Source organism: Oryzias melastigma, linkage group LG24, assembly GCF_002922805.2.
Source record: "Oryzias melastigma strain HK-1 linkage group LG24, ASM292280v2, whole genome shotgun sequence".
NCBI lineage: Eukaryota > Metazoa > Chordata > Actinopteri > Beloniformes > Adrianichthyidae > Oryzias > Oryzias melastigma.
In genome coordinates, this window is record NC_050535.1 from 13,867,964 (window position 1) to 13,892,631 (window position 24,668).

The 24,668-nt window shown below is 40.0% G+C and overlaps 2 protein-coding genes and 3 non-coding genes across 11 annotated transcripts in view; 4 read left to right on the forward strand and 1 right to left on the reverse strand.

Moving 5' to 3' along the window:
* The first annotated feature begins 149 nt into the window (after positions 1–149).
* On the forward strand, positions 150–2,637 carry rps12 (ribosomal protein S12). The gene is made up of 6 exons (XM_024291810.2): positions 150–249; positions 373–419; positions 1,398–1,514; positions 1,704–1,806; positions 2,004–2,105; positions 2,541–2,637. Exons 2-6 carry the CDS (start codon positions 406–408, stop codon positions 2,601–2,603), a joined length of 399 nt encoding a protein of 132 aa, XP_024147578.1. The 5' UTR covers positions 150–249; positions 373–405; the 3' UTR covers positions 2,604–2,637.
* LOC112158555 lies at positions 1,238–1,314 on the forward strand. Its single transcript, XR_002921334.1, has one exon. It is a non-coding gene; the product is annotated as a small nucleolar RNA SNORD101 (small nucleolar RNA).
* On the forward strand, positions 1,557–1,638 carry LOC112158558. Its single transcript, XR_002921337.1, has one exon. It is a non-coding gene; the product is annotated as a small nucleolar RNA SNORD100 (small nucleolar RNA).
* Positions 1,852–1,934, forward strand: LOC112158557. Its single transcript, XR_002921336.1, has one exon. It is a non-coding gene; the product is annotated as a small nucleolar RNA SNORD100 (small nucleolar RNA).
* Positions 2,638–3,122: 485 nt separating the features above from the next.
* eya4 (EYA transcriptional coactivator and phosphatase 4) overlaps positions 3,123–24,668 on the reverse strand; it is a 40,262-nt gene continuing 18,716 nt past the window's right edge. For 2 of the 7 annotated variants that reach the window (XM_024291803.2, XM_024291808.2), the window contains 18 exons: positions 22,837–22,886; positions 21,465–21,586; positions 18,740–18,823; positions 18,113–18,190; positions 17,545–17,611; positions 17,321–17,463; positions 15,702–15,845; positions 15,525–15,607; positions 13,503–13,677; positions 12,438–12,574; positions 12,153–12,236; positions 7,134–7,223; positions 6,909–6,967; positions 6,572–6,732; positions 6,307–6,421; positions 5,721–5,842; positions 4,501–4,601; positions 3,123–3,816 (listed from right to left, as the gene is read on the reverse strand). In XM_024291803.2, the coding sequence (XP_024147571.1) occupies positions 3,736–3,816; positions 4,501–4,601; positions 5,721–5,842; positions 6,307–6,421; positions 6,572–6,732; positions 6,909–6,967; positions 7,134–7,223; positions 12,153–12,236; positions 12,438–12,574; positions 13,503–13,677; positions 15,525–15,607; positions 15,702–15,845; positions 17,321–17,463; positions 17,545–17,611; positions 18,113–18,190; positions 18,740–18,823; positions 21,465–21,586; positions 22,837–22,886 (1,896 nt within the window). In that variant the 3' untranslated portion in view covers positions 3,123–3,735. Of the gene's footprint in view, positions 4,602–4,680; positions 4,782–5,720; positions 5,843–6,306; positions 6,422–6,571; positions 6,733–6,908; positions 6,968–7,133; positions 7,224–12,152; positions 12,237–12,437; positions 12,575–13,502; positions 13,678–15,524; positions 15,608–15,701; positions 15,846–17,320; positions 17,464–17,544; positions 17,612–18,112; positions 18,191–18,739; positions 18,824–21,464; positions 21,587–22,836; positions 22,887–24,668 lie in introns of all 7 variants that reach the window. The other 5 variants (XM_024291807.2, XM_024291809.2, XR_002921310.2 and 2 more) reach the window with 4 other exon arrangements.

The window sequence follows — 24,668 nt, forward strand, 5'->3', positions numbered from 1 at the left end:
TAACACTTTCCTTTAAACTTTACATTTGTAGTAATTTTTCCCCTTTTTGTAATCTGTTTATTTACTTCCTGAATTACTGTCTAGTTTAGTTAATGTCATCAAAAATAACATTATGTGATCAAAACAAACACAACTTTATAGAAAATAAGACAGGCAACGCACTGGGCGCACATTGGGGTCCTGCTGGTTGTAAAAAGATGTCGCGAGCTGATGACGTCCTCTTTCTCCGCTGCCTGACAGGAGCATTGAGTATGTTTGCTACACTGCGATCACAATCCATGATTTAAATAAGCATCACAGCTTCTATTATCTAACTTTAGACATTTTTGCGATGAATTATAACTACTTTCTTGTATTTTTGCTTTATTGCAGAACTTCGAGTCCGCCATCCATCACATTTGAACAATGGCCGAGGAAGGGTGAGCATGACTTTCTGTGAGCTAAAAGTGCATCCTCTGGGGTTTTGGTCGTTAGTTTTACAGGTTGTAAATGACTAAAACTGTTGACAGAACAGACTGAAATCCGCATAGGAGTTATGATAAATTATAACTGTCCTAAATGATGGAGAACAGGTCCTGAAAAAGTCAACTGAAGTTAGCGACGTAGCTAGCCTAGAATCCGGTTATGGATGGGACCATAGACTGTCAATGGATGCGACATCTATTTGTGTATTAAAGCAAATTTTCCCAATAAAAAGATTTGTAACAATCGTAAAAGTTAACCAATACAACATACACAGTGTTACAGTGGTTAGCACAGTGTAAACATTAGAATTTGAACTTTATCAAACATTTTAGTTTGTAGATTTGTATTTTAATCTTAGAAAATTGTGGCTTTTATGAATGTTGGCCATTATCTCATATCTGGAATTTCATTAATCCCTTAAATTATAGGGTACATATGATAAATGTGCAATCATTGCGATTTAGAAATGTCTGAAAGCTTTAGATAACCGTCTTGCATCCATGCAAAAATATGCTTCAATTCTGATCATTTGTTTATGAAAATTGTTTAGAATGTTAAAATTGATATTAGTGTGCTGCTGTTTTGATTAATAACGTTTTATTCAATATTTACATTTCTGCAAACAAAATGATTTTGTGTCATGTCTTCTGGGTTTTAACCATTGTAAAGAATCCAAACATGATTTTAAAACAAGTTATTAACTAGAAGATGGGATTTATTATTAATAAATTGCCTGATTTGATCCTTGCGGCTTTGTTTAAAGAGCTCTCCCGCATGAATGATGACTTTACATTCTTTTGTCGGATACCCCTTCACTCTTCAATGAGTGATATCCTCTTTCTGACATGCCAAGAGCTGAATAGGATCACAGCTCTTTAGTGTTACTTGCACTGTAAATGTAAACCTTTTTCTATTTTATCTTCCTTGGACAGCATTGCTGCCGGAGGTGGGATGGATGTGAACACTGCTCTCCCGGAGGTGCTGAAGACCGCACTCATCCACGACGGCCTTGCCCGTGGAATCCGCGAGGCTGCCAAGGCCCTGGACAAGTACGCCCGAACGCCTTTTTCTTGTCCCTTTTTTTACTGAGAGATTTCTGTGATGATATCCTGGCTCCCTCTGCTGAACTTCATGTTGAAGTCCGCCATTGTTACCCAATTTCTGTCTGAGATGCGTCATGTCACTGCATCGGTTTTGCTTCAGTCTGTGCTTGAAAGTAACCGCCGTGGTTTTCGCAGGCGTCAGGCCCATCTCTGCGTCCTGGCCGCCAACTGCGACGAGCCGATGTACGTCAAGCTGGTGGAAGCCCTCTGCGCTGAGCATCAAATTAACTTGATAAAAGTAAGAATGCAGCTTCAAATGTTTTGATTCCTTCAACACTCTTTCTGTATCTCTGATGATAATTTGGCTCCCTCTACTGAGCTTTGTGAGGAGATTGCCATTGTTACCCAATTTCTGTCTGAGATACAATTCAAGGCGGTTTAAATCACAGTTCTCTCTTTGTGTAGTTTTAACACCTCGGTTGAATTGTTTTGCAGGTCGACGACAACAAGAAGCTCGGCGAGTGGGTCGGTCTGTGCAAGATTGACCGGGAGGGCAAACCCCGCAAGGTGGTCGGCTGCAGTTGTGTCGTTGTCAAGGTAAATCCTTTTTGTGCTCATGTGTTCTCCTTGTTTTTGCCAAGCAAGTGCAGTTGCTGTGCTTTGTGCTGCGCAGCTGTTTAATTCCTGGCGAGATGACAGCCATGGTACGAGCCCCGACATCTTCCTGTGATATCTGGGGTCCCTATGAGTGGCTACATATGATAGCAAAACAAGCTAATATTGACCTAGATGGCCTTTATCTGTGTCTATATTATGATTCTCAAATGGTTTTTGTTTGAGAATCCACATTACTGCTGCAAGTGTGAAGGTCTGAGAATTGCCAAACATTTAAAAGAAAAGTACAGCTTTGGCTTTAATGAGCATCTTTGGAATTTCGTCTAGAAAAACTTCTCGCTATCAAAGAATATTTTTTTTTTTTTTGCTTAATCTTCAATTAGTACTTAACTACTTCATCTTATTCTATGCTTTCAGGATTACGGCAAGGAGTCTCAAGCAAAGGACGTGATTGAGGAATACTTCAAAGCCAAGAAATGAAGTGATAATAAAACGCTTGTTCATGGGTTAATAATCCCTTTTGAGTCTTCATTTAAGGGTTTGATATAAATTACAGTATTTTCCAGTGTATAAGTCCCAAGAGCAAAAAAAATTCTAATCAAGAAGACATTTCAGAACAAATCCGCCAAGCCCAGTGTAGATATTAAAAAAATACAAATACAAGAATACGAATCTTTTGATCTGTATGAGTAAAATATCAAAGTTGAAGAAGAAAACAATCAGATCTTCTTCCCCGTTTGTTTTGGACGACACTTCTTCTGCTGTCAGAGGCTGTTGCTTAAACTCAAATGTGGCGCCCTCTAGTGGTTATTAAAGAAAGTGACAGCTAAAGGACAACCAGTGTTTACTGGGAAAATAACAAATATATGTATATAAATAAAACTGCGACTTATACTCTGGAAAATATGGTAGAACACTATCTGTTCAGACTTCTCTGTAAAGTGTGTTTAGATGCATTGAGTTTCACAATGTAGAAGTTAAAGAAAATACCGAGGTCACTTTGAATTTCTCCTTTTTATCTACACATTCCTGAAGAGACATTCAAAACAAAAGGCACAACTTAAATCTGAAGCCTTTTAGAAGAAAGCAATACAAAAAAATGAAGAATAGGACAAACATTCACAAAACCTGCCTTCATGACAATTGAAACCAATCATCTGTACTTTACGTTTATTGGAAATAATTTACATTTTTTAATACCACAGACAGCATTGTGTTGTGATTATACCACCAGGAAGAAAATGATTTATTTTTAAAGTCCCAGTATTTGTGTTGGTGCAGAGAAGCCTTCAGAAGTCGTGATGCTCCGTTTCATCCTCCATCCTTTCTGCTTCAGCTGCGTAGACATTATAAACTGGGGGTTTAGAGGTTTGTCCCTGCATCAGGACCAGGGTTGCTAAGGTGACCCCTTTGTCTAACCCCTCTAAAAACCTCTGCTTAAGACCGTTCAGATTTATTCAATCAGACATTCAAAAAAAAGATGAGAAAAAAAAATCAAACAGTTGCAGCGTAGAGTGCTTTTGTTCTTAAATAGTAATACAAAAGAAAAAGGAGGGAGGGGGGCTGCCTGGCTGACCATTTCCATGGTAATGAGTCCATATTGCTATGACAGCTACAGGTATTCAAACTCCAGTGCTTGGTGTAGCGCCAGCAGGTCAGAGTGACTGGATATCCTCCAGAAAGGCATGTTGTGCTGTGGAGTGGATACAGATGATTAAAACTTAAAGGCTCTCCACCACCCAAAGTCATGCAAGCTACGCTACAGTAGCTTGTTTCTGCGCACCGCAAACAAAACCCCCATGCAATTCAAACAGAGAGAACGGCATTTTGGGAAACGTTAGGTTCCCTCACTTGCGTCCAGAGAAATCTGACCAGAAGTGAGGTTTGCTCAGAAGTGTATCGAATTTTCTGTAAAAACTCAGATGACTACACTTCCCAAAATGCTTTGCAAAGTTCCAAACAATTCCAGTCCCCCACAATATAAATGGAAACCAGAGTCAAAGACATTCATATACAGACCACTACGCTGCTGCGGCACAATTCCAGCTCCATAAGCTACAGCGTTGATGAGAAGCGGCATTATTGGTCGACTTCCAAAGCTTGGTTAGTGAGTACATTCACATATGCTCAGTTTTATCTTAATGAAGTCCTAATCATAAAGATCTTTATTTCAGAAAAAGAAGGTACGCACTAAACCAAGCTCCAACCCTGACAGTTGTAATCAGGTAACCCGTCACTCAAAAGAATAAAAAGAAAGACCAGAGGAAGTCAAAGATTGAAACAAAACTGTGGCAGCAAAGAAAGGCAGGACTCGTCCAACCAGAGCTCACACTGGGCGGAGTAGGCGGGGTTGGTGCTAAGCTTGCAGGTCCATTACCTTTTTGGCCGCCTGCTCCTCTTCCACACCGTCCCCAATAACAACATACACAACTTTTCTGCCAAACCTTTGCATTATGCGTTCAAAGCAACTCTCTTTTCCTGCAAAAAACAAATAAACAAGGGGAGGAAGGAGGGTCACATGGTCAGAGGGGTCAACGCTCCGAGGTCATTTGATTACCTGGCTGGCAGCATGCTCTTCATCCTTCCCATCGCCAATCACAACATATGTAATGTTAGTGCCAAAGCGGGAGACTATACGCTCAAAACAGCTCTCTTTGCCTGGAGACAAACAAACGGCTTTCACAGGTTTTATCTGTTTGGGTGGAGTCAAAAATGCAGAGAAAGCGAGTGGACCTAAGAGTAACTATGAGAAACAAATATTTTTAGACTATTCCATCTCAAAACACATGGAAGGTGAAATTAATTTTGGAAAAAATAAAAAAAAATTGCGGATAAAAGGTTTTGGATTTGGCCATTGATGTGCATAACTGGTTTTAGTCAGATTAAGTCGTTTAAGATGCAAAAAAGTAATGTTTCAAACTTGTAAGTGCAATCAAAAAATGACTAAAAACATATTTAAACAGTTTTTAAGAAATCTTGATTTAAATGATCAGAATTGAAAGATCCCTGAAGATCTTAGAAAACAGATTAGTTATATGGTAAAATAATAAATATGGTTCTTAGAGTAATATAACTTCTTTAGCTCCTCCCCTTAGAGCAAATCATGAATAAAAACATGTATTTATTTTGCTTATCTTCATGACTATATGAAAATGTAATTAGTTAGATCCAGTGAAATAAACAGGAATAAACACATCACACACAAAAAATGTATCTGTAATTGGAAATGTTGGTTGAATCCCAACATAACACACACTTCTTAGTCAAAACACTTTAGCAAATTAAATCCACAAATAACCCTGATATTTAGTTTACTGCTTCACAGATTCACATCAGGAGAGAATACCTAGTAGATGCATTTATGCAGTAATACTTAAAAGATAAAAAATCAAATTTTGGAGCCACTGGGGGTTAAAAGTACAGAAGCTCCAATCAAATAGCTTTTTTCCTGACATTTTTGTCTCATCTTCTGAGGCTGTAAACAGGTTTTGATGAGTCAGAGGATCTGATTCTGCAGTGAGTGAGAGCGCTTTCCTCTGTGTTTTCAACAACTCCATTCACATTTGCTGGAATGTTTGGCGAGGGGTCCCGTCTCACCTATTTTGGTTGCGCTGTAGATGTTCTCGATGGGGAAAACGGATCCGAGGCTGTACAGGAGAACTTTAGCGAGCGCTGGTATGAGCTGCGTTGTGGTCACCAACACGTTTACACAGTTACTCCTGCGGGACAAAGGGAGGAAATACGTAGGTGACCTCTTTTTAGCTCCCACTAGACAAAAAAAATGTTTTTACCATGTTCTTGTGGCATTTTTCTGACCGTATTTTGAGGAAATGAAGGTTAAAATCACATTTCTGAGGATTTATTTATTTGAATCGGGAATCAGGATTAGATGGGGAAAAAAATTGCAAAAAGGGGCTGTAAGCTAGCAGGAGAGCAAGTAAACAGATGGATGATGAGAAATAGGGTAGTTCTGCCAACAACTCAGCTGCTCTACAGAAGCTATGTCCAAGAAAACTACAGTTTTTTTGTATTTTGGCTAAAAACGACAATCACAATTAAAAGACCACAAAGGAGCTCTTTTGCAAAAGATCACATGACTGGAGTGGGAATGGAAAGCTTTCTTTTGACCATTTGTCAGGATTTGTTTGGGGAAATTTGAGGTTAAATTTGACAAAGCTGTAACCTGGAGCTGATGATGGAAAGGGACTTGAGGGCGTGAGTGAGCCAGGAGTCCGTCAGAGCCTCCACCTCGGCTCTGAGCTGCAGCCAGGCGTCTCTTTTAGCAGGACCGAGCAGCCCTAAAACACAACAAAACCTCCTTTAACCAAAAGATAACACCTTCTGTGCACAAACACTCAAAAATCATCATTTATCTCCGGCGTTCTATTATCTGTTCAGCATCTCCCCGCCTGCTTAAAAACCTGCAAATTCCATTCTCATTGGCTTACCCCCCACATTGTTTTTGTACGTGCTATACAACTCTTTGACCCGTCGGTAGCGGAAGGCAAGTTTCCTCATCCAGTCGACCCCCCCGCGGACGCCCGTAGCCAGGCACAGGTTGGCGCTGGTTGCAGCTGCATGGAAGCCATCAGTTGCAAAACTGTAAGTACTGTCAATAATAATGATATGTTTTATTTGAAAAGTTTGCTCTGGCATGTAAAAAAAAAAAAATTAAGTATTGCTGTATTTTTCTTTATTTTTAACAAACAAATTATTAGTGAGAGAGGAACTTGATATACAAATTCAAAGTGGAAATTTTCAAAATAAAATAATTCTATTATTCACCTTAAGTCCTGGCCATTGTCGTCGGATGATACGTCATCGATATGTACCTGATCACATTCCTAAAAGACACAAATTGAGCCTCAACACAAGGATCATTTACTGCATGTTTTGACCACTAGAGGGCACTAGTGATATTTCATTTTCAAGCTCATTTTTGTTGAGCACAATTTTGTGGAAACTACAAAAACCAAAAGGTGTGTAAAATGTGTCCATCATATGGCTCACCTCCAGATCATTAAAGAATAAGTGTGTGTCGGCCAAGCTGAAGATCATCTCCTCCATCCTTAAGCCAAGAGTCACCGCCATGGGAGGGTCCTGTGGGGGTCATTTTTGAGAAAATGAATAAACGATTTCTTCAAATACTAATCTGGAGTTTATCAAATCCATCTGTCCTCAAAACCATTTCGTCTTTGACACACTTTCCCAATTCACACCTCTACTCTCCCACCTCTATTTGTAGAGTTGGTACATTCCACCCATCACAGCGGGCACTGACAGACGGGTTGCACTTGCTCTGTCCCATCAACATTCCTACTGTTTGCCCGTGTCTGCATGTAGGGGGGGTGGTTGGTGGTGGAAGGGGGCAAAAGGGAGAGCGTCTTGCCATTGCGGACACCCTCTGATGCTTGTATGTTTTCTTTTTTTGTGTGTTTTCAATGTGTGATTGGTCAGAGGGAGTTGGGAGCTACTGCACAATTCGCTGACGCTGTCAGACGACCAGAATAGAAAGAAACCGACAGTGAAGTTGGTGACGAAAAAGAATAACGTGAAAATAGAATGACATCGACTGAGAGGGGTGGGTGTGTCGGATGAACGGATCATCTGCTTTCCGGGTTTCACTTGAGCTTAGCGGGGCCGACTCTTCACGGCGATGCCATATTTACTGCTGGTTATTCCCGGATCCTTTAGTAAAATATGAGGAATATGACAAGCGTGCATTTGGCCGCATGTGCATTCTCTCAGAGAACCCGTGTCCTCAAAGCCATATGTTAGGGGAACGTAGGTCTTGTGGTTTCTGTTCCAGTGGCATTAAATCTATTTTGGGTGGAGGTGTGAACAGACACAGCTGCCCCGATATTTCCTTATTAGCAGAAAATGAGGTGAAAAATTGTTTCTGAAAATATTTTAGGAAAACATTTAGAGAGGTGCTTCATCTCGATTAATCATAAGCACTTGTGAGCTGTCACAGGTGTCTAAAAAAAGCTTCATATTAAAGTTTTATTTTGCAGCTGTGTTAAAAACTGGGATGAAAATTCCCAATTCTTAATCTAAAATGTTCTCCTCTGGTTGAGACTAAATTGAATAGTGAAAAGAAGAAGGCTTGAAGAAGCTTCCAGATGAAGGCAAGTTTGTCTGTGACAGACAGGTTCGGGATGAAAAGTAAAGAAACGAGGAGCTTAGATTACAGTGCAAAGAAGAAAAACAGTTGAGAGTCGTTGGACATGTGGTCAGGATGCCTTCTGGATGTCTTCCAGTGGAGGTGTTTCAGACATGTACCACTGGGACAGCTGGTATGGGAATGCTTTACTGTCCTTTGGGAGGAGCTGAAACAGCTGGCAAGAGAAGAAGAGGCCCAAGAGCGGTGAAGAAAAGGGATGGATGAGGTGCAATCACAGTGATGTAGTTACATCTTTATTTAAATCGAAATTCCTCTTATTTAAAGTTCCACTTTTGATCTTTTGATCTATTGTAAAAGTGTTTCCAGTGCTGCCACAAAGGATTATTTTAATAGTCGACTAATCACTGATATATTTTTTTCAGATTAGTCAACTAAATCGGCTCATGGGCAATCTGGATGTAAAGCACACATCTTAACCATCATTAGCTTTAAACTAACTAAAAACCATATATAGCATTACCTGTGATAATGCCAGAGTGAATGCTGTAAGCTGAATTTGGTGGCTGAAGATGCTGAAACTAATAGCTGAAAACGCTAAAGGTGATAGCCAGCTGAGTATTATTTAAGTGCCAAATTAGCCTAAAAAAATGGAAGAAGCCTAAATTAGCCAAAATAGCTAGCATGCAGCTGAAATATTAGCTAAACTCCAAATTAGCCTAAAAAACTGAAAAAAACCTAAATTAGCCAAAATAGCTAGCACGTATCAGAAATATTAGCTAAACTCAAAAATAGCATTAAAAAAACAAAACAAAAAAGCCTAAATTAGCCAAAAACAACTAGTGTACAGCTGAAATATTACCCAAACTACAAATTAGCCTCCAAATCAAAAAAGCCAAAATTAGCCAAAATAGCTACCACGTAGCAGAAATATTAGTTAAACTCCAAATTAGCCCAAAAAACTGAAAAAAATCCTAAATTAGCCAAAATAGCTAGCACCTAGCAGAAATATTAGCTAAACTCAAAATAGCATAAAAAAACAAAACAAAAAAGCTTAAATTAGCCAAAACAACTAGTGTACAGCTGAAATATCACCCAAGCTTCAAATTAGCCTCCAAATCAAAAAAGTCTAAATTAGCCAAAATAGCTAGCATGTAGCTGAAATATTAGCTAAACTCCAAAATAGCCTAAAAATCCTTATTAAATGCCAAAATAGTTCAAAAAGCTAACATAATAGCATTATATCTTTCAACACTCCAACTCCATATAGTATAAAGTAACGATTAATCGACTATTAAATTAGTCATCGACTATTTGTCTAATTGTGACAGCCCTGGTTTCCAGTGTTTTTTTTTTTTTTTTAGGTTTATGATGTTTTTTAGCCAAAAAAAAACTTGTGGGGTTGAGCGGAGCAACCCCGTCCCCTTTCCCCTCCCCATTGCTGAGAGATCTCTGTTTACAACCTCCCCCACTAGCTTACAGCCCCTCACACCCCCAAACTAACATTACTGATACACTGAAGCCATTCAGCTGTACAGTTTTGAGCCACAGCTCACAGAAACGCAATTTCTTTTTAATTTACTTAATGTATGTCCTCCGTCATGAGAAAAATGCTACAAGAACATGTTAAAAACACCAAAAGCATGAATTTTCTTGGAGTTCGAATTTCCAAATATTCAAATTAGCAGCATGTCGGACTTCAATCAGAACCTCCAACCGCTTTCCTTTGCATCTTTGTGCAGGCCTGCGTGCCGGTCTGCGCTGTGCACGTTCCAACTTCCGCCTGTCAAGGACCAGAATAGGTCAGGGAAGCAAAACCCAGTGCAGGCAGGCTGGTGGCTACCAAAGTGCCTACAGGAAACGACATCACCCCATAAAAATCAAAATCCTTGGCTGCATGCGATGGTCCCAGATCGGAGCCAAGAACCATTAAAATGAAGGAAACTATAAACATTGCAGCTAATATTAAAGAATGCGAGACCACCAAATCAGTTCACAGAGAAACCTGAGGTAAACACCGCTCTGCAGACAAAAACTAAAGATGTTTAAACTAATGAAAGAACAGGCAGTCATTAACAGCTACGCCTAAAGACCTATGTTATAACTGATGTGAGCACAAATTAACCGTAGCATTCCTGCAGCAGCTGATGTAATCTAAGTAACCTACTGAGGGAAATGAAGCATATGAACGATGTGAGCTCACTGAGAGTTGTCAAGTTAGTGTGGACAGAAGCCAAATCTTAATTATGTTGTCATAATAGACATTTGATATAGTTTTACTACTATAAAGTTTTGTTTTTCATTTGCATTCATACTTCTCTTAAGAAGACGGCTAATGTTGTTTTATATCATTTTATTGATTTTGGGCAGTTACCATCCCTATAGGATTGAACAGGTGATGTATACATGTATTGTAGACTACAACTTCTACTTTTGTATTGAATCATGTTAAAAATGGAAGCAAATGGAGCTCAAAACACTTTATCAAGACACCTCTAGGGGCTTGTTACTCAAGAGTCCCAATAGTTGCAATAACATTCTTACTGGATTGGACTTTTGAGCGTTTCCATTGCAAAATGGACCTCTTAAGCAGGACTGACTGGTACCATTTCTGGAGCCCCGATGGTCGTAGGTCCAAAGAACAATGGAATGGATCTGTCAAGACGGAGCTTCTGTTGTCACATGATGTAACCCATTGATTGGCGGAAAGGTTTTATGAAAACAGGTCATGATACAAACCGAAAGTTTTGTCCTGGATTCTTCTTCTTCGCTCCCCACAATCTTCTTGCAAAGAATAATATATTCCTTACATATAGCATTTCCTCCGCGGTTATTTTTTTAATATTCCGTCCGTTTCTGAGTCAGTTGATGCAGCTTCTCTTTTGCTGTAGTCGGACCGTTTTGACGCACAGCTACGTCATCAGTCTACACCCCGCATATGCTTTGATAGTGCAACGCTCCATGGAAACCTTCACTTGAATTGCCCAGACCATTCTAAACTGGCCAAGAGGGAACTGGTCTGGTCTGTACCCGTCAGTGGAAACAAGGCACTATACAGTAACTTTGTGTCACAATAGTATGACTACAGCAGAAGCAAATCTAGCAACGACAACAATGGAGGTCATCCAGCAGCTCATGTTTTGTATTTTTCGTACTTTGAATTTACAAAGCAATAAATGTTGTTTGAGAGAAGATTACGGGCGACGAAGACGAATTCAGCTGTAAAGAGGAGAAAACTTTAAACTTGGAGTTGACGCTGGTTTGGTGCTTTCTTTTGTTGTAATTATGTTCCGCCAATCAACAGGTTTCATTGCGTGACGTCAGTGGCTGTACCCTAAATATTCTGTTCTATTTCTCTATGGACTTACAACCAACCAATGGTCTGGTTTGGTACGGTTTGATGGAAACATAAAATACTAGATTGACCCGTAATGTACCGTACTGCTCAGTGGAAAAGAGGCTATACTCTCTCCAGCATGTTCTGGTTCTTCCCAGGGGTCTCCGCCCAGTGGGACATACTCGGAACACATTCCAAAGTAGACCTTGAGACCAGATTCTCGAGTTATAACAACCGGCTTCCCTATTTTTCATGAACTTCATCAGATCATGATTTGTTGTTGTTGTTGTCCTTGGGCCAAAATGGCTCCACACTCTTATAGTTCACAATGAGGGAGTTTCATTAACTGGTGGTGCTTCTCCACATATTTTCAAAAAGAATTTTGCATCATCATAACTAAAAAAAAACTCCTCCAAACTGTAGATTATCAAGGATCTACAAAGTCAGTTTCCATGACAACCAATGAGAGATGTAACCACACCTCTAATCTTTCATCGTTTTTTAGTATGTGCAACTTGGAGACTAAAATGAAACCATGATGTTTTAACTGTGTAAAACAAACCGGTCTCACCTTGCCATATTTCTGTGCATAGGAACCTGTGAGCAGAGAATGGAAGACAATGATGGTCTCGTCCAGATCCCAAACAAACACTCTCTGCAACACAGGGAGAAGGACGCCGTGAGAACTTCTACTCACAAAAAGATCACGTGAAATGTATGCATGCCTGTAGAGCACAGACAACCTTTTCTTTCAAAGACTACAGTCACAAGGTGGATGAAGATCAAAAGGAGACTCATAGATTCATGGAGATTTGCTCCTAGTGCACCGTCAGGCTTGTGTTTTTATGTCCCCTACCTCCAGGTCACTGTCAGGGGCGGGAGAAGGGTTGTTTTTGCGGCCCCTGCCGCGAGACTTGGATCCCCCACTCCGGCAGGCTCTGTCGTCCAGCTCTTTGATGGGCGTGGAGGGGCTCTGCACTGTATCGAAGTCCGCTGAGAGGAAACGTAAACACAGACGGGGCGTTTGAAATCTGAAATATGAATAATCCCTTAAACTTGACAGGCAATAACACAAGGATGTGCTCTGCGAACGCCCCCAATCGGATTCCACGGGAGTTCTATCCACCACAGGAAGAGCAATAACCTTGCGCAATCAGCAGCCGACTTGTCCGGTTAAATAGTTGATTCGTATGATTTAATGGCTACCGAAAAACATTATGATTGACTGATGGCAGCGTAAATACTTGCGGATTTATCGGAGGGGAGAAAAGACAGAACTTTGCATTAAAGCATTGGAGTTATGTAACCTGATGCGTCAGACAAAGATTGTGCACATGCAACACTCTCGTGCACGAGCGCCCAATGCCATATGGTCCCACTGCTGCTCAGTAATTAGAACCAGACCCTAAACTTCGCCTCTTGTATTGTTATGTCTCAATCAGAGCGGAGAAAGAGCGCGAGGGTGGGGGAAGACAGCCACGCCAGACAGTTTTTAACTGACAAATTAATAAAAAAAAAAAAAAAAAAAAAAAAAAGGTTTACAGGGAGAAAAAAAGGCAGTGACTCTGGAATTATGACAAATTCCTTTAATCTGGCTTCAGGAACATCAGCCAAAACAAACCACAAAAAAAAAAAAAAAAGTTCAATTTGAAGCCAGTTTTCTGTGCTCAAGGCCATTTTTTTTCCTAAATCTGGTTTTCCCTTTTCCTTCTTGTGGATAAAACTGCAACATTTAACATAAATTAATCCTAATCAAAGTATTTAACGTTACATGTCAGCTCTCCTAATTAGCTACGGGTAAGTACGGCTGCAGAGTAAGGCTACTTCCTGTGCTTCATCATGGCACTTTGTTATTTTAAATCAAAAATAGACAATAAAAGTGTGATAAGAAGCAGGTCTTAAAAAAAATCCTGGGACAAACCTGGGTGAAGCTCGGCCGCCTGTCCCGTCATGGCAGGAGCGGGATCCTGCAGCTGGTAGGCCGCGGTGGAGCCCGTGCCATCCACACTGTTGGAAGTCATGTATGTCCCGTACGTGGAGGCAGAGTAATACTGCGCATACTGGTTTTGGCCAAATGTTGTGTATGAGGGATAATCCTGCAGAAGAAAGCATGAGAACTAAAAGATGGAAATCAACAGGAAAAAGCAATTCTTTGGCCCCTCTTTTTTGAAAAGTCGCCAAGCAGACTTTTGAGGACAGATTTTACAAGCGCTCCCTCCTCCTCCTCTAATCTTTTATCCCCGCCAATCTGTATTTTACATTTCGGAGACAATAAAGGTCCTGTGCTCCTTTTTACTGACCCAGTTGAGATGGGCGCTTTTATGAGTCAGCTCTCTTAACCTGTCACCACGTCCATCTCTGGAAGCCCTTATAAACCAAAGCATACCACATGAATGCACACACATGCATGCAAAGTGGATGTGCAGCACCACTGCATCAGCTGCACACACTTTAACCTATTTTATGTCTGTTTTCCTGCGTTGGTCTTTGTTTCTGTAAAATATACACATGGCATGCTTTCATGACTTCAAAGATGATTTTCAGACTTTAGCAGAACTTAACTCATTATAACATTAAACCTACAAAGTTTTTATACTGCTATGATAAAGTACTTTCTTGTTTAAAACAAAATGATCATTTAAGCAGATTTATGGCTCCAAAACATGACTAACTCAAAGAAACCATATTCTCCACAAGGGTCAAAATTTGGTTTTCTTCCTGTAAACAGCCAAAAAAAAAAAAAAAAAAATCCCTCATGAGCCTTTTACTGCTGTAGAAGTATTCATCACATAGACATGAAGAACAATTCTGTGCCAATCTTTCACGAAGACTAATTATCTGTTTCTGTTAGACGCTTTCCCACATTTGAAGATTTGAACATTTTATTTTTAAATCTCGCATGAGTGAGGAATGTTGCGTGGGAGCACGGCTGCAAAACCGATTCAGGTCTTCAATATGGCTGGAAATAAAATGGAAAAATTTCCGTTGCTTGAAGACCCTTCGGGACTCTATTTAATCATGTTTGATACACACATTTCTGAGACCTATATCTTGATTCAAACTTTCCTTATAACACACAGCATATAACTCAGTTCATGTTTTCTGCCCTGTAGTTCATCATCCGTCCACTAGGGGCAGTAGAAAGGATTTTCCTGCTTATTTCAAAATGGCTGCCTCCATGAAATCTATAAAACACTTGATGGGAATCGTTTCAGAAATTTATGGTGAGAATGTACTGTTACTAAGTTTTTTAAATGCTGTATTGAAAGAATGCAAAACTTGTTAATAACTAATTATAATGCTGTTAAAAATGTGTGGATCAAATTTGAGACAGTGGGTAAATACGGTACTTTTTCCTAAACACTCATGTTAAGATTTTTTGCATCTTAAACTAACATTGTTACGAGCAAAAATGCACCAAATCCCCCAATAGATCATAATTGATACTATCTACAATATGTATTTAAAAAAATTATATAACACATTTTTTGTGGATTTCCTCGAAGGGTTTAAAAAACACCTTAATTAAAAATAAAATGAATCTCCTGTCAATTCTCTGTAACAGGATCACCTGCAACATGGATGTCCCACATTCACAAACTTCTATCGTTTAAACCCTTTATTGCATGAGGACCTTCTTGAATTAGCAACTCTGCCTTGCAGTTAGTGCTGTGCTCTGCACGAACTGCACACAAATGGCTCAGACAACATGAGAATGAGCGTGAGGTCTTCCTTCTGACTAAAATATGACCCCACATACCAAACTGACGGCATCAGTGGGAACCAAGCCAAACCCATAATCAGCTGTTCTCTCTCCACGCCCTGCCTGGATGAAGCTCTTCAAGCAAGAAAGGCACCTTCTTTATTTTAGATTAGTGGTTATAATGTTACAGCAGCTCATTGATGGGAATGCACGTGTTTTGGAAGAGGTTTAATCCATTACCTGCTGTGTGGCAGTGTAGTTGGCGGGGTTGGAGACTGAGTTGTTGGTGGCGTAGAGGCCTGAGGACGGAGTGAAGCTGGAGCCTTCAGGAAGAAGAATATCGGTGTCATTTTGATATGAATTATCAGATATATGTTTAATGTTTAAAACATCTAAACACATTCATAACGCTCCAACCTGGCATCTGATATGGTGAATATGCAGTCTGTCCGGGCTGAGGTGTGGTGAAGCCGGGGCTGTAGCTGAGGCCCGTCTGTAGGGGCGACTGACTCTGGCTGAGGCCGCTTTCAGTCTTAATGCCTGGAAGCATCACGCCAAGGTCTGCGGAAAAAAAGAATAATAAAGTATTATTAAATAATACACTGTGAAATAAAACTGCATTTCTGTCTGAAAATAGCTTGTTTTGTATTCTTTATGAAAATTACTAAATTTCCTTTTTTGCAAAATTGTATAGTTAAAAAAGAATATATATATTTATGTTTAAAGAAATTAAATTATTAAAAAATAAGTACAATTCTAAAGAAGATATTTGGGAAAATTTAGTTCTTTAAAATGTGGTTTTATTTTTTATTTTATATGATGTCACCAGCAAACTATAGTGAGTGACATATTTCCTTTTACATAAAAATGAAACTGCATTTAGGTTTGTAGCAGTCTGTCATTACAATGCTTACTTTTGTGAAAATAAGTCTCAATATTTCTGTCACAACTTTTTAATATAACGGATCTAGACCAGGGGTGTCAAACTCAATCGCACAGGGGGCCAAAATCCAAAACACACCTTAGGTGGTGTGCCGAACAGATAAACATTTATTGAACACTCCAAAACAAAATTTTTAAAAACTTTAACAGCATAACTTTTTAACATAATTATGAATAATAAAAAGGAAGGAATGTTATTCAAGAAATAAATCAATCATAAAATTATATTTTGTCAAATTTTACAAGTTAGAAATAAGCGCAAGATAACATCGAGCCATTAATAACAATAAAATAAAACTATCTGGAGGGCCGGATATAATCACCCAGAGGGCCGGATCCGGCCCCCGGGCCTTGACTTTGACACATGTGATCTAGACCAATAACAATATAATTTCAAAATGAAATAAATCAATTAAATTAATATTGGAAAATACCATTTGGATTGGGTTTATTTTACTAAAAGGTAAAAAGTGCCATCACAGCAGACAACACACGTGTGATGGCAGCAAAACGATCAACCATCATCATAGTCCAATATGTGGAAACACTTTGAATTTACAAAGACGTGTGACCATACAGGTGATGGAATGTTCTGATAATGTTACTTTCGGATTATTCTGATGTGGAAAAACAACAGCGGGCTGAACTTTATCAAATGAAATATGAATGGATTTGACATTCATTCTTGTTTACTTGTTTGTTTGTACACATATTTAACTTGCACTTGAATGTGGAAAACTTCACCTGCACTGTTCAGTACCGGGTACTTATCCCTGGTTGAATTTTTGGCTAAAGATTAAATGGATCCATTTTAAATCAGTAAATCATATTGAATTGGATCGTTCAAAATGAACCAATATCGACAATATAAATCGACCTGTCAGCCACAAATGTAAAGAACTAGTATGCTACAAGTCATATTTATGATTTAATGAAAGCAAAGCTATCCTTGTGAGTTAATTATTGATCCTGTAGAACTAGTACAGCGGCTTCAGTTAAAGATGGCAGCTGACCCAAAACACCAAAACATGTATCATGGTAGTTGTGCTTTATAAAGTTAGTGGCTGTAGCTCTCGTTGTGTGTTCGTGGATACCATAGGTGGACAGTCCGTAGGCCTGTCCCGTCTGAGAGTAGGCTGTGTAGACAGTGGACTGCTGCATGCTGCTGAACTGAGGCTGACCGGCGTATGACGGCATGGGAGGGGCTGCCGGCGTGGAGAGGATGTGAGGGTACGGCCTGGGAACAAACTGCTAACGTCAGTTACTGACAGCAGGAAAGCAGCGGCGCAGTGAACGCCGCGGCCAGAACCAGACTTACTTTGAAGGGTAGAGAGGAGGAGAGTACTGGTGGGCTGAGCGAGGGCTGTACCCGCTACTGGTAATGACTGAAATAAAGCAAAACAGCAGTTACAAATTGGGACATTTTTTTCTTTTTTTTTTAATGTTTTAGCGAAATCTGTTCTGGAAAAGCTCAACCAAATCTGAAATACCATTTCGGTTAACATAATCTGGAGCATTTTCAATGGTCAGAAGCCAATCTAAAACCCCCTACCGCAGGCCTCCTAGCAAAACACAATGTCTGTTTATGGTCATTGAGATGTCAGAGCGCGGCACTGACAACCCCCCCGCTGCTCCTAAGCCCTCTTTCTATTTTGTCTAATGGCTTTCAAGTGACAGTGTTGTGCGTTCTGTTGTGTAAAAGTAGCAAAGGGTTACGCGCGTGTCTAAAAATGTCTTCCTGTGCCCAGCCTTTGATGATGCAATCCAAGGACAGGCAATACTTGAGTGGATTAAAGCTTTCAGCAGGGTATAGCACTGATGCATGATGGGATTTGTGTGACTTTGGAGCAATCGGAAGCGACGCAGACCAACGGAATGGGCCATACCTGAGCCTGCGTATGTGTCCAGTGCTGTGTCGCCCGACGTAGTGACCGTGTCGCTGCTGTTCAGAGGCTCTGTTTTCACTGAAAGAACAGCAAAGCGTTACTATTTGAGTGCGACACAACAAATGTATCGCACATGCACAGGAAAAAATAATAATAACACCGGCTATAAGCACAAAACTACCATGCACCTCCCGCCTGTGAAGAAAATGTGTGCAGCCCTCCCTTATGATGAAACTCCACATGGCTTTCAAATTTTATGGCTCCTTGGCTTTTTCTTGTGATTTTTTTTACGCTCAGGAAAAGTATAAAACCATAAAGTGTGATGACTGAGTCTAAAAAAGTAATCATGCATTGTGAACCTCTGGAAAACCTCCCTTAAACATGCTGCAAGTTCATCATTTTTAACACGTTGACAGGTGGGAACCATGTGAATGCTGTGTCCAAGCAGACCACACACACTGTAGCAAATTCACAATGGGATGTGAAAAGGAGGGAAAACCTCACAGCAAATGAAAACAAATCACAGCAAAGGAAGACAAAAAAAAAAAGAAAAACTTTAAAGCCATTGCCTTTCCGTTTAATGTAACTCTGTGTGCCTACTGAGTTCACACACATGCACCTCTGTACCATAGTCCTTGGAACTGGAGGCGGGGGACGGGCTGCTGCAGCCTAACAGCCAATCAGCCGTGTTTAGAACAGTCATGTTTTCACCTATAGAGGGTGCAAGGTGGGAAGGGTGTGAAGAAACATTGAACTTCACTGAAGCGGAGCCCGTTAGGTTGATGTTTCAGATAAATCACGGCAAATTTGGCATGGATGTACTTTAGGATTCACTAAATTTAAAAAAAATGGCGGCAGTCCATATTCTGTGTCTATTTGCCCCAATCTAAAAATTATGGGCTGTTTATGCACAAAACGCTGTCTTTAAACTTGAGGGGTACCAGCGATTATAATTTAAAATCTTAAATTTTCTTGTGTCAAACGTCCTTTTGTGAAGGAGAGGTACATCTATGCCAAATTTGATGCTTGTACCACACGATCATTCTAATAACCGGCTCCACTACTGCCTCCTCAGATGAACCCTTGAGTTGCCACATAATACCTGCATTTGCATCAGTCAGGGGTCTGCAGCCTCATATTTATCCCTACATTGTGGTTATTTGGCTTAAAGAAAATTAATAACAATTTGAATAAATAATAGGTTAGTAGTTGTGGTCAATTTGCTTTAATTATTTAAGTTATGTCATTTATTTTTTAGTTTTTTTATGATTTCAGATAACTGGGAATCACGATGGTAAAAGGTTGAATCTACTGTCAGAGGTTTATTATTAAGTTGAGCTTAAAGTAAATCTTCTGCAAATCATTTCTTTAAGTATACATATGCAGGTATTTAAACCTTGTGTGAATTTGAGACTTTTTTATGTAAGTTACTGATTTTTGATGAGGCCAACTCATCACATATTCAGCTTCTATTAAATTAATGTAATGACATAATAGATTTTTAACATTTAAAAATACACTTAAAAAATGTGCAGCCTTAAGTTTCTCCCCAAAACATCTTCTTAAAGGGTCTTCCTACGTCTTTGTTTGCTCAGTGCTTCACCTGGTGACCCAAATATGCTGTTTTCATTTTTTATTTACTTAAGTTTATACAACCAGAATTTTTAGAGAAATAAATAAATGCATTAAAAACAAGGAATTATGGTTAAAAAATTGACTTCTTTATAAATATTCATTATATCAATCTTTATAATTCCTTTATATTTCTTTATGGATTAACATTTTAATGTCCTCCCAGTTATTTTACTCTCTTGTAGACCCCTTTTGTGGAAATTTTCTCACAATATAAAAATAGAAAATATTAGATACTTTTAGTTTTATTTTCATAAACAGTACAGTAGGCTTTAAACCAGTTTAGCAGTCTTTCTTTTAAACTTCTTTCCCAGTTCTCATACTAAATAAAACTCAATTTTTAGTCACTGGAAAAAAGCAGTAAATCCAATTTATTATTATTATTACTCAATTAAAAGTGAATGAATTAGTCTAATAAATATCATGAATCAATTAAATTAAGCTGTTGAATATTTATCAACAAATCACCAATGACAGTTATCAAACTTGTTAAAAACTTCAATATATTCTATTTTTCCAGATACTTTCTGATGAAGCTTCATCCCCGAATAAAAACTTAATGTAACTCATCTTTATTAGTCTGTTATAGGAGAAAATAGAAACACGCTTTGGTGCAATAAAAATGAATCAATTTCTGTGGAAATGGTGGGTCTGAGTGTTGGCTGATGTAAGGTCACAGGAATGCTGGGTATGTAGTTTATTTTGGCTTTGTGTGTACGCCTGGCTTTGCCTGCTTAAACCATTAACCGTGAGCTCATCAAAATGGATTTAACCGCTCTAACATGGCTGGAATTTAATGTTTTTTTTTTTTTTTTCACTCTGAGGTTGACACATCAAGATGACCAAAATATCACATTAGTCCTGAAAATGCTTTCTGCTGAAACAACAGCAGATCAAAGAATAGCCCCGGACAGAATCCCCACATTCGGGGCTATTACGTCTTGGTGCCCTGCCAAAAAAATGGCTCTGAGACAATTAAGAAGGAAGAATTGATGGACGGACAGAGACAGATGGGGAGAAAAGATGAGAAGAAGGAAAACAAAGCAGACAAAGCATGGACAGGGAAGAAAAAGCAACCAGAGAAAAGAACAAGAAAAAAGGGCTACACATAAGAGAGCAGTTATTCTTTAATACTGTTGTACAGAAAATAGTTTCCAGAAAGGTTTTTAGGCTCAAATACAAACAAATAAACTGAATAAAAATACTAATAAAGCAGGAGTGTGCTTTCTTTTTCTTTTTTTTAATTATTTTTAAAACCATTTTCCAAATTCTGCCCATAAATTTCCCTTTATTTCTGCATGTAGAAAGTGTCTTGATTATTCTGGAATCATTTTTTTTAATAATAACTCATAAAGATATGTTACTGAGATAGAGCATGTGTTTAAACGACTACTCTGAAAATGCTAGGTGGGTTCAGGGGGGGCAGTTGTGACAAGTGTGTGACCCCTCGCCCCTATCCATTCCACAGAGGGGGCGGAGCTTAACTTTGGAAATCTGGAAACCTAAAAGTGGTTCAGAATATTTACAAGTTTTTCTTTTAAAAATTATTTGAGGCATGATCACTAAAAAAAATAAAAAAACCGACTTGAGGTCATGGTGAGTACAATATTTTGAAAATCTCAACACAATAAAAGGGATATTTTTCACTTGTTTCATGAAAAGCATGAAAATAAAAGTAACTCTGTGTCGTATTTTGGGTGTTTTTCTAATAACTTCTCACCTCCTGTTCCATTGCTGGTGATGGAAGGGCTTTCCAGGTTGCTCTTGTCCAGTTTGGAGCCTGTCGAATCCCCACCTCCAACTCGGTTATGAGGACTGGCTAGGTCCTGCATTTCCATAGACCTGACAGCGGGGAGGATGGAAGTGGAGGGGGGTGAAATGAGGTGTGATTTCTGTAAGAATAGCTCTCTGGTTTAGTGCGGGGATCCCGCTGAGCACAAGCTGCACAGGCACGGGGATGGACGGTCATAAACGTCCTCGTATTCCGCTGCAGTTTGCTGACACGAGCATGTGTTCAGAGGCGCTACGGATTGTCTGCGGACCTGCCGGCTTCTTTATGGAGTGACAGCGTGCGTGTGAACGTGCGCTCTCCAACACAAACCCGGAGCCTGCCAGCATCCCCTTCGTTTTACAACGTGTTCCCCATGCATGACGAGACAATCCAGCACATGAGGCGCGGATGGTGAAGATAAAAATGCATATTTATTGCAGAATTCAAAAAACATGAAAACTAGAGTTTATAAATCACTCTTGCCCAAATGTTCTTAAGTGGAACACATACTTCAATGTTGAGTCAGCCCTAACGTGTGTGTCCTGACTCATGCCGCCTGCAGGTTTGGTCGCACAAGTGCTTTTGTGCGAAACTTCAAAGCCAGAAATGACAGAGATGGAGACAGAATTAAACAAATGCGGGCTGCTGTGGAAGGGAGCGCACATCTGTGTGGAAGCAGCACATCTCTATGCCGGGGGGGCAGATAGCATCACCACACATGAATGCAAGCCACAATGAGACTCTAAAGGGCACAGATTGGTCCTTTTTGCCAAAAAGTCTCAAATTCATCACCAGAAATACAAATTTTGGGAATTCTGGTAAAGCTATCGAGAACTTTTTGAGATGTTTTCCCTTTCATGTTCGTAAAAACTCTTCATTTATCCTTTTCTTTTTGTCCTTCAGCAGCAGGAAATGATTCCCGCTCCCCTCCTCACCTCCTCCGTCTCTGTTTAGCTCCTCTCGGGAGGCGATGGCAGGAGTTGGTGTTTCATAAACTCTTTTCTGGTTTCCACATTATCTCCAGCAGCTGAAAAATAATCTAAATTTTGCAGCAATTTCTGAGTTTTTTTCCAGTTAAATGGTTAATTTCCTGTACAAATAATTGTTATTCTTTTACCTTTTTTGTCTATGTTTGCAAACGGGTGACGCTGAAGTCTTGGGATAATACCGATGACCTTATCACAGCTCCGAATGCAGTGAAACCTCACCTCTCTGCGCCATGACCGAAAAGCCGAGACACACATATAGTCGCACGAACACAGACTTTTGAAAAGTCTACGTTTTTTTTCTTTTCTTTCTCAGGGTAAACGTGTGAGCGTACCTGACGTCTGAGGGGTCTGGAACATGAGATTCACTGTGGGATTTCTTCACCTGCAGAGTAACAAGAGGAAAGTAGGTTACTTCGCACACAAGCTCCCACGCAGTTCATAAGTAGCACAAAACATGTCGGATACGATTCCCATAAATGTGACAAAGCATTCCCAGCAATAAAAAAAGTGTTTTTCAATTTTGAAGTGGATTGAGGCACATTTTGCCTCAAAATTACCATTAAAAACTATAAAATAAATTAAGGTGTCATCACCAAAGTCAGATATTAACTTTCCTTCATCCTGAACTGTATGAGTTGAAAGGTCCCAACAAGGTCATGGCGTTCACCCTTGCAGGGACTAAACTTGACTTTGAGGGGGACATTTGGTTATGTCAATCAAAAATAAAAATAATTCCAAAAATTGGGCAAACACTGCGGGGTACTTTCCCCACACGCAGCCTGGTTTCATGTGTGGCTCTGTGGAGCAGGACCAGTGGTTATCTATTAAAATTCCTCACTCTTATTTGGAACAGGAACTAATTAGAACAGTAAATGCAGGGCGGAGTGAGGGCCAATGTGTACCAGCTGCCCTATAATCACTGTGTCAACACACTGTCGAGGCGAAGGGCACGCGCGGGCTGCCAAACACACACACAAGCGCTTGTGCATGGAAATACAAGTCACACACGCGCGGCCAATTCCACCCAGGCGGCATAAATCCAAGTCATCTCCACATTATCGCAATCACAGGTAAGTATGTGGACAAAGTGCCTGGGTAAGCAGGGAGACGGGAGACTGAGACGGTTCTGTGTGCTGAGAGGACGCCCATGTGGTGTTATGGTTCTGATTAGAGGATCCTGTCGAGAGCGAATAAGAAGCAGCACTTGGCTGTTCAAGGCGGGGTTCAGAGGTCAGCCGGTCCGCACCTACAAGATCGCTTTACACAGGCGGGACGCACACACACAAGCCACTTTCATGTCACTCTTCATGCTTTACTGAAATTTAACAAGGCTGTCAGTCACGCCGTCAGCGGCAGGGCCGTGAGAAACCTCAGTCCACATGTCAGGCAGGAGCTACACACACTGACACACACGCCGTAAAAAGCATGGTTTCTGTCTCAACACGATCTGTGAAAACACACTTTGATCCCAAAAAGCTTTTATCAGCGGACTTCATTCATGCACCCTTTCTTTTAGCATCCATCCGTATTTCAAGCACATCTGCCTCAGATTCAATAATATAAATAAGATATTGTCTAGTTTTGTCCATCTTTAGCTAGCTGACAGACTCCGCAGCATTAAAACGTCTAGGATTCCGTCAAAACCCAAAACCCGCAGCGCAGTAATAAAGTCACTGAAGTGTTCCTTGACTAGCGCAGACGTTTGGCATCAGTCTTCCTGTATTTCACAATAAAACATACTTTTCTCTTTAGAAACAAAAGCACCTCTGAGAGCAGTTCAAGGTGCCAGCGATGCCTGAATAAAGCATCTGTGTCACCTGAGCCACTTCGGTGACCTCTGACCTGGTTGGCCGGGTGACCGCGTTCAAACAGTACCTGGCCGGAACAATGAGTCCCCCGAGGAACCCAAGCACAACTCGTAATTACCATTTATAAGGATCTACATTTTTAAAGAAATATCGACGTTCTTGTGTTTAAATAAACCAGGAGGGATTTTACCCTAAAATTCAAGATTTAAAACTTCTTCAACTTCTTGTTTCCACAGCGGAAACTCAAAATTGACCATGCGTTTTTTTCCAAATGTGTTCAATCTCAGAGTGAGGGAAGAAAAGAAGGAAGTGCGTTGAGTCTTTTCGGTAGGAACAAAACCCATCTGCACCGAGAC

Excerpts from the sequence above, each read along its gene's own strand:
- rps12 (XM_024291810.2), top strand. Across the intron at positions 1,515-1,703 it reads GCTGCCAAGGCCCTGGACAA|GCGTCAGGCCCATCTCTGCG; the intron begins GTACGCCCGAAC and ends TGGTTTTCGCAG. Across the intron at positions 2,106-2,540 it reads GCAGTTGTGTCGTTGTCAAG|GATTACGGCAAGGAGTCTCA; the intron begins GTAAATCCTTTT and ends CTATGCTTTCAG.